This window comes from Oncorhynchus mykiss, chromosome 18, assembly GCF_057628025.1.
Source record: "Oncorhynchus mykiss isolate SJ-2025 chromosome 18, ASM5762802v1, whole genome shotgun sequence".
NCBI classification, from domain to species: Eukaryota; Metazoa; Chordata; class Actinopteri; order Salmoniformes; family Salmonidae; genus Oncorhynchus; species Oncorhynchus mykiss.
Window position 1 is genome coordinate 26922501 of NC_143039.1, and position 9426 is coordinate 26931926.

General features: G+C 39.5%; 1 protein-coding gene across 1 annotated transcript in view; it reads right to left on the minus strand.

Moving 5' to 3' along the window:
* LOC118936284 (uncharacterized) overlaps positions 1-8894 on the minus strand; it is a 21158-nt gene extending 12264 nt beyond the window's left edge. Inside the window, exon 1 of the mRNA XM_021571158.3 lies at positions 8595-8894. Coding sequence (XP_021426833.3) covers positions 8595-8672 — 78 coding nt within the window. The 5' untranslated portion in view covers positions 8673-8894. The remainder of the gene's footprint in view (positions 1-8594) is intronic.
* Between the last annotated feature and the right edge of the window lie 532 nt (positions 8895-9426).

Consider the following 9426-nt stretch of genomic DNA (forward strand, 5'->3'; position numbering starts at 1 on the left):
CATTGAAGGTTGTGCAATATAACAGCAATATTTAGACTTAGGGATGCCACACGTTAGATAAAATACAGAATGGTTCTGTATTTCACTGAAAATAATAAACGGTTTGTTTTTTAAATGATAGTTTCCGGATTTGACCATATTAATGACCTACGGCTCGTATTTCTGTGTGTTATAATATTATAATTAAGTCTATGATTTGATATTTGATAGAGCAATCTAACTGAGCAATGGTAGGCAGCAGCAGGCTCGTAAGCATTCATTCAAACAGCACTTTCCTGCATTTGCCAGCAGATCTTCGCTGTGCTTCATGCATTGTGCTGTTTATGACTTCAAGCCTATCAACTCCCGAGATTAGGCTGGCATTACTATAGTGCCTATAAGAACATCCAATAGTCAAAGGAACATGAAATACAAATGTATAGAGAGAAAGAGCCCTTTAATAACCACAACCTAAAACTTCTTACCTGGGAATATTGAAGACTCATGTTAAAAGGAACCACCAGCTTTCATATGTTCTCATGTTCTGAGCAAGGGATTTAAACATTAGCTTTTTTTTTACAGCAAATATTGCACTTGCTTTCTTCTCCAACACTTTGTTTTTAAGAGTTAATTCAGTATTGTTGTAATTGTCATTATTACAAATATATGTAAAAATATATATATTTTTTTATAAATCGTCCGATTATTCGGTATAGGCTTTTTTTGGTCCTCCAATAATCGGTAATCGGCATTGAAAAATCATAATCGGTTGACCTCTACTTATAATGTGAAGAAATAGCCTAATAGTTTATCAACATTTTAAGCTAAACGTTCTGATCGGTTGCGTCAGCCACACTGCGTAAAAACGTTTTATTTTATGCTAGTGGTTGTATTAGTTTGGGATCTATCGCATCACACAACTGTCCCTGACTATGTTTGGAATATTTATTTGTAGCATAGAATAGGTTGACTTTTTTACTATGGAGGACAGTAGATGGACATAGGCTAGTGCTTTTGCGGTTTGTTAGGACTGCTCATCTTGTTGGCTGACGAAAAGTAAATGTGGACAGTTCTTACAATATCTTCAAAATGTACATCGGAAATAGATAAGGACGCGCACAGTTGCGTCCCCGATGTATCCGTCTTCACTTGTAGCCTGTGAGAAAGACCCGATCACGTGATGGTGAGCCATGTGAGTGAGATGCACTTCGGATTGCGCAGCACTCCGGGCCAAGGGCACAACGGCCACAAAAGGCAAGGATATTTTTAGGGTGCATAACAACCACAAAGGGGGTGCCCCTGTGAAATTCAAGGCATTAAGAAGTGCTTGTAAAATTGTGAGAGACTAATGAAGTGTGTACAGCCTGCACAAGAAAACAAAGCAGAGATCATGCCTTTTAAGCGACTTTTGTCAAATCATCATTAGTCGCATCACACAACTTTACAATGTATTAAAAATCAAACATATAGCCCTACGTTTGTAGAAAACTAAAGTTCCATTAATAACTCTAAATTAAGCATATAGGAGTACCTATTTCTTTGTTAACCGCTCAACACAGAATAGTCACGTGTGCGCTACCTGAAATCGTTAGTTCAATTGTATTATTCAAACTATAAAATATAATGTCATGGAATTCTAAGCAAATATTGTCTACTAAATGAACTAGTGTAGCAGCTCTTCGTTGTGCGTCAAGCATTGCGCTGTTTATGACTTCAAGCCTATCAACTCCCGAGATGAGGCTGGTGTAACCGAAGTGAAATGGCTAGCTAGTTAGCGTGCGCTAATAGCGTTTCAAACTTCACTCGCTCTGAGCCTTGGGGGGGTTGTTTCCCTTGCTCTGCATGGGTAACGCTGCTTCGATGGTGGCTGATGTCTTTGTGTTGCTGGTTCGAGCCCAGGTAGGCGCGAGGAGAGGGAGGGAAGCTATACTGTTACACTGGCAATACTAAAGTGCCTATAAGAACATCCAATAGTCAAAGGTTAATGAAATACAAATGGTATAGAGGGAAATAGTCCTATAATTCCTATAATAACTACAACCTAAAACTTCTTACCTGGGAATATTGAAGACTCATGTTAAAAGGAACCACCAGCTTTCATATGTTCTCATGTTCTGAGCAAGGAACTGAAACGTTAGCTTTCTTACATAGCACATATTGCACTTTTACTTTCTTCTCCAACACTTTGTTTTTGCATTATTTAAACCAAATTGAACATGTTTCATTATTTACTTGAGGCCAAATTGATTTTATTGATGTATTATATTAAGTTAAAATAAGAGTTAATTCAGTATTGTTGTAATTATCATCATTACAAATAAATTTTTTAAAATTTAAAATCGGCATCGGCTTTTTTGGTCTTCCAATAATCGGTATCGGAAAATCAGAAATCGGTCGACCTCTACTATGGAGTCCCAAAAACCAAGGCATTAATGTTATTGGGAAAGAATAATTGAATGTGACAATGGCAAAGATCTGCATGGCTCAGATTAAGTTAGTAGGTAATAAAGTCTGGGGTATGATACCACTCCTCTTTGTGTAGTGGTACAGGGGAGAGCTCACAGTAGAGAAAAGACCGCTAACTGAGCACAATATTGAGACTATTATGAGGATAAGTTGAATGTCATGCATACCAGGACCATGTATTTATTATGGGGTGCAGCAAAATTAAGTGTGTTAGACCATTTTAAAAACATTACATTCACAACAGATTTCATAACACATTAAGTGTGTGCCCCCAGGCCACTACTCTAAAACACAAAATCCATGTGCACATATGTGTATAGCGCTCATGTTATCGTGTGTGTATGCGCCTGTGTTCATCTCTCTAGCATCGTCCGGGTTAGTGAGGGCTTGGCCGGTAGGGATATCCTGGTCTCATCGCGCACCAGCGACTCCTGTGGCGGGCAGGGCGCAGTGCACGCTAACCAAGGTCGCCAGGTGCACGGTGTTTCCTCATTGGTGCGGCTGGCTTCCGGGTTGTATGCGCGCTGTGTTAAGAAGCAGTGCGGCATGGTTGGGTTGTGTTTTCGGAGGACGCATGGCTTTCGACCTTCGTCTCTCCCGAGCCCCGTACGGGACTTGTAGCGATGAGACAAGATAGTAATTACTAACAATTGGATACCACAAAATTGGGGAGAAAAGGGGGTAAAATAAAAAAAATAAAAATTAAATAAAAATAGTAGGCTATTGCTTCAAATCCTATTGCTTCTAACTTCAATATGCTCTTTAAATAAATAAGACCTACACCACTTTTAACAGCATTTTACTCAACACTAGTGAGACTCATTTCACCTATGGTAGGCCTACAGTATAACGAAAAATATGACGTGACTACGCTATATTTACAAACAGAGGATAGGATGGATTCTAAATTAATACCAAAATCCGCCTCATGGGTCTCCCGGTGGTTGCCGGCACGGGTATCTGTAGCAACTTATTTTGCATTGCAATGTGGTGACAGACAGCTTTGCCACTGGGGAGGCCCCATCCACAAAGTATCAAAATACAGAGAGGTGTTGGTAAAGGTATATTGTCCTGCTAATAGCCCATAATGGGCTATTATAAAACTGCACATGGTGTCCAGGTCAGGATAACCAAAACATTTCTTTATTAAAGACTATCAGAAAGAATGTTGGTACTTATTTATTTTGATCCAAAGCCATGAACGAGTGAGACACTCAGCTTTATGTAGGTACCGCTATATGACTGTGCCATCAACCTGATAATATGTAATGGTATTTTGGAGGTTATTTCATTATCCAAAAAAAAAGTAAACGATTGTAATCTGAATAAAGGTCAAAATAAAATGTATTTCTGTTTTTAGAGGGAGAGAAACGCTGGGCCAATTGTGCACCGCCCTATGGGACTCCCAATCACTGTCAGATGTGATACAGAATAATAATAATAAGAATAATTTTTGTTGTATTATTTGTTTTGTCTTTTCTGATGGATTCAACTGAAATTGCAACCAATCACGTCCGGTTGTGATACAGTCAACCTAACTAAGAAATGCATTTGACGATAGAATTCTCCCACTACCCTCCGTCTAGGCAAGTCTATTGTCCAGCTACCTGCTAATAGCCATAATGGCGCTGTACAACGTGACCGTGTGTGTTTAACCTCTATAGGCTAGATGGGACGCTACCGTTCCACCTGACCAACATCCAGTGAAAGTGCAGGGCGCCAAATTCAAACTACAGAATAGTAAATATTTAACATTCTTGAAAATACACATGCAATATGTCAAAATAAAGCTTAACTTCTTGTTAATCCAGCCAAGGTGTCAGATTTCAAAAGGGTTTTACGGCGAAAGCATACCATGCGATTATCTGAGGACAGCACCCCATCAAACAAACACGACAATCATATTTCAACCCGCCAGGCACGACACAAAACTCAGAAATAATGATATAATTCGTGCCTTACTTTTGAAGATCTTCTTCTGTTGGCACTCCAAAATGTCCCATAAACATCACAAATGGTCCTTTTGTTCGATAATGTCCTTTTTATATCCATAAAAACTCAGTTTAGCTGGCACGCATCAATCAATAATCCACTCAGTTTCCCTCTGTCAAAATGCATTCAAAATGAACCCCAAACGTTACTAATAAACTTTTCCAAACAACATTTATAATCAATCCTTTAGGTATCCTAATAAGCAAATAAACAATCAAATTTAAGACAGAGAATCGTTATTGTATTTACCGGAGATAAACAACAAAGAACCAGCTTTCCTCCACGCGCTTGGAATCACTAAAGCCAAAATGGGAGACACCTAGAAAAACTAAAATGTCCAGGTCATTTTTCTAAAAACCAGCTTGAAACTCTTTCTAAAGACTGTTGACATCTAGTGGAAACCATAGGGAGAACTTGGGCGTATAATTAAAGTTTAGAGTGTTTTCTATCTATCTAAATCTACCAATTATATGCATATCCTAGCTTCTGGTCCTGAGAAACAGGCAGTTTACTTTGGGCATGCTTTTCATCCGGACGTGAAAATACTGCCCCATATCCCAAAAAAGTTAAGAGTATTTTCCAGTAAGCAACAATTTGTTTACCTTCATTAGACAACTTTGTTCCAATATTTCTGTAATTCAGAGAAATGTATTCCCACAGTAATTCGCAATGGATACATAACTAAATAAACATTGGCATTTTGAAAGAGTATTTTTATAAATTATTTTATTAACGAAAGCATAAAGATGCCATTATTAGTTATTGTTTTAGTTTGAACGTGCAGACTGGCACTAAGAACAGAGGGAACGTTTCCCTAGTCAACGCCATTATTAGTGCAATGCCCCTTGCAAATGCCCCTTAAACCCCACTGGGTAGCCCTCCCCATAGGTTAGGTCCACCTTCTGTGCGCAGCTCTGCGGCCCATCCCGTGCCCCCTGCCCTCGTGCCTTGAACCTTGCACGCTTCAGTGGATACAGCTGGAGAACTGCAAAGCAATTCCATTTTGCTCCACTTGGGAACCATGACCAATAAACGTTCACCTGCTAATAACAGGGTTAATAATATCTGTGAGAATATCCGAGGGGCTTTTATATCATTCTAAATTAATAAATCGCTTTGTTTAAAAATATATATTTTGGAGATTATTTTGTTTTCAAATAACGTAAAATGAGTTAGAAAATGGCTATTCTATTCTGGGGTGAGACATTGTTACTAATTTTTAAATAAAGCCAGTTTGTTATTTAGAATTATTTATTTATGTTTTTTAGAGGGAGAAAAACCTTCAGTCATCTCATGAGTCTCCCAGTTGAGACCAGCATGGGTATTGAACCAACATCTATAGCAACACAGCTTGCACTGCTATGCAGTATCTTAGACCATTGCTCCACTCAGGCACCGTACAGCGTGACCGGTCGGGAGTGCCCTACAGTACTACAGTAAGAGCAAAATAATCCTAACAAAATAAAACCTTAGTGTAACAGTTTTAGTCGTGCACAATTATCAGTTTCTATTTAGGTTTATGTCACCCATTCATCGTCAGACACAGTAGGACCCAAAAGCATAATCAGTGGTCTAACTCCCCCTTGCGCTGGTCTGGAGCAATGAAGTGGTGATGCAGGGCACCGTACTAAACCACAAATTACCACAAAGTGCCGCAGCATAATCACAAAACTTTTAGTGGAGCAACCACTGTAGTAGCAGAGATAATGTTGTCATTTCAGACGCTATTATCAACATTTAGTGAGGGGTTCATCGAGGAAAGCAAATTCTTGAAAGACTAGCCACAGATCCCTGTATACAGGAAGCCACCTCACCAGAAGGGAAGTTATCTGTGTTAGTAGCAACGCATCTCCTGCAGGGTGTGATTAAGAAACATGTCACTCAGAGTTTTGTACAGTTGGACACTCTCCCAACACCACTTATCTTTCCACCATTCCAAACAGCCAGGCATGGGAACATCTCCTGTGAACCTGCAGCCTGAGGGGAATGTCTGGGTACAAGCATGAGGAGGTGTATAAAGCCTTCATTTTTGTGGTCCCAAGCAGAACAGTATCCCGAAGGTTTTGACCCAGGCTATGGGAGAGTGGGAAACGTCATGTAATCTAACTTCGGGTTTTGCCATATATGATTATGCATAGCTTAAAGCATTGCTAATGCAGCTCATTGTGTGTTTTCTTTTCAGGTCTTTTGCCATCACTCTCTTAGGAACCCAAAAGGAAGAAGAGAAATTAAAGGGGTAGTGGCAGATAGGGGGGGAAGTAAGAGTGTGATTAGAATTGAGGACAGGGCCTTATGCCATGGAATCAGATTATTTAACCAGAGGCCATAAATCTCTGAGGTGTGAACATATAACACAAATGAATAAGAATGTTTTATTTTATGTTCATTTATAAGTAATCTCAACGTTTATATAAAATGTTAAACAGTATGGAGATACTATTCAATAAGGAGACTGTTGGATTCGAACTTGAAATATACTTATGTTACCAAACTAGAAGTTATTATTTTACATGTATAAGAAATGTATATGTTGGGAGTCAATTAAGTGTGAATAGGAACACTGTGTATGGAAAGTTAGTGTGAGAAGGGAAAGTGCAGAAAGTTCATTTTCAGAAAGTTCATATTCTGTTCAAACTTGTGGCTGAAAATGAATATTCCTGAGCAAGAAGGCAAAGACAAACAGTCTAGTTTCAGTTCCTGATAAGGCAGGCCAGTTGCTTTGGAACTAGGACCATGGGGGATGTGGAACTCAACTCGAGATAAGGTCAACCGTTGAAGAGAGAAGACACTGGCTGGGAGGGGGGCTACAGGGGCCCACCCTGAAGACCACCTTTCCACACCCATAAGGATCATAGGCAAGCCATGCCAATACCAGTAAGAGGAATCTACTTTGTTTCTGCCTAACAGAGAAGGATTTTTAATCTTAGACATGCAAGGAGATGACTTGCCTAGTCGGAAGGTATAAATATATGCTTGTGTGATTTGTATGTTGTGTCTGCAGCTAAAGCACCCAGAGGGTGGAATAAACTTGGTTTGAGCTTTTTCTAGCTGTCCATTTTAGTTTCTACTCTGTTTGTTCAGAACCTAACACTGGTCAAACAGATGGAAAAGGGGTCTTAGAAAACATCTAGACTTACTTGTAAATGCAAGTAAGTCTGTCACCAAAAACTCACATATCTTTAAGATATTTTCTAAGCTCACAGAAGTAAAAGTAGACCTACTTTCTCTTTCTGTCAGGTGGTGGTCAAAGCAAGATTGTGACATCTGGACACCCCTCCCTCTCCCTCTCTCCAGTTAATGTTAACTAACCCTGTGCTGACTGACACCTACACATTAGCCCCCTCTCTTTCCATTTACTGTACTCAGCATCCTCCCCCACTGAGCATCAACCGACCCTGGACGTTGAAAAATAGTTGAAATGTGGTCAGTTCAAATATGAACTAATCAGATGTCTGTTTCACAAGTTTGGACAGTACAGTAAAATAAAAGTAGGTTAGAGTATAGTCCGGTACAATAAAGTACTGTACAGTAGAGTTTAGTATACTAAAGTTCAGTATAATTTACTGTGTACTCTCCTGAACTATACTGTACTCTACACTACCGTGCTGTACTTTAATGTCCAAACTTGTGAAACTTAGATGTTTATGATAGGTACAGATTTGGTCTGGTCCAGACCAACCAAACTTGGTCTTGTTTGGGGACGGAACTCAGAATAATAGCCAGTGTGTAGAATACCCAAACATGCAAAGGAAGAAATTACATTTTTCTACCTTTTGTGTACTCAGGTTGCATCAACGTGAAGAGAATGACATTCATAATTATGGATTTCTGTATAGTACAGATCAGAGACCCATTATGTCATTCTGTTACCATCATTATGTTACTGGGAGTTAATCCAATTCACTTACTGTAGTTCAATATGGAAATATATATTGAAAAACGTGGTCACAAACTGATGGAGATTATACTGTCATTCAGTTAAAAAACGTTATCTGTACTGTTCCCGGGTAAATGTGTTTTTGTTCAATCTTCAGTGGAAATTGTTAAAAGTAGTTATGGTGCAAAGAGTTGTATGGTTTGTTTAACTTTGCAATCGATGGTTTTTGTTTGGCATACTTTTGAAGTGAACATTTGGAGTCTCAGCGTCATTATGTTACCTTTGAATTGCCCGGCTCCTCTTCATCTCGGGTCTCCTGCATTGTTTGGGGCAGTCCTGCGTCCTCAAGTTCCGCCATTTTCTATTATGTGTTTTGTATCCCAACAGAAGGGTTGCGGGTAAAACCAGAGGCTGCAAACCAACCAAGCCTGCTGTTCTATTCTATACACAATATCTGTGTCTGCTTTTGCAGGTAGCAAATTGAAGCTTTCGGTTAGATTTGATTCAAAGTGGGGGGAAAAAATATCTCACACGACCGTTGTTGTGCTGCTGCACGTATATCCACTGTCTGGTATTCCTCTCTCACATCAGAACGTGTTACGGTTAAAAAAGAACAAGAAAATGCAGCAAGCCTAACTACCGACTGAGAACGAAGTGTCGTAAAATGCTTGCATACGTTTCACTTTACGTCTGAATGCAGAGTATTGATTTTCTAAAACCAGAGATGAAACATCGCGAGATTTCCGGGAAAGCTTGCGAAGCAAACGAAGCTGACAAGGCCGGGGTTTGTTGGGTTTAGAGAAGTCAATGAGAGACAGTGTTGATTTTAGCTTGTACATTTTGGTGGGGCAAACCCCCCCAACATGTTTTTGATGCATGCCACCAAAGCCACTACACAACACCAAGCAATACATTCATTGCATTATAACGGTGACAAAAGGTGCCCACAAACTGTTAGGGCCTACATAAATCTGTCCCAACAGCAGAGCTTTCTTTTCAGCACCATGGAGTGAATCATTACCACCACAACACCTGTCTATCAGCGAAACAGTTCATTCAGCCTAATTTGCTGCCTTGTTAAAAAACATTGCCGATAGAATTTGTTCTTAACT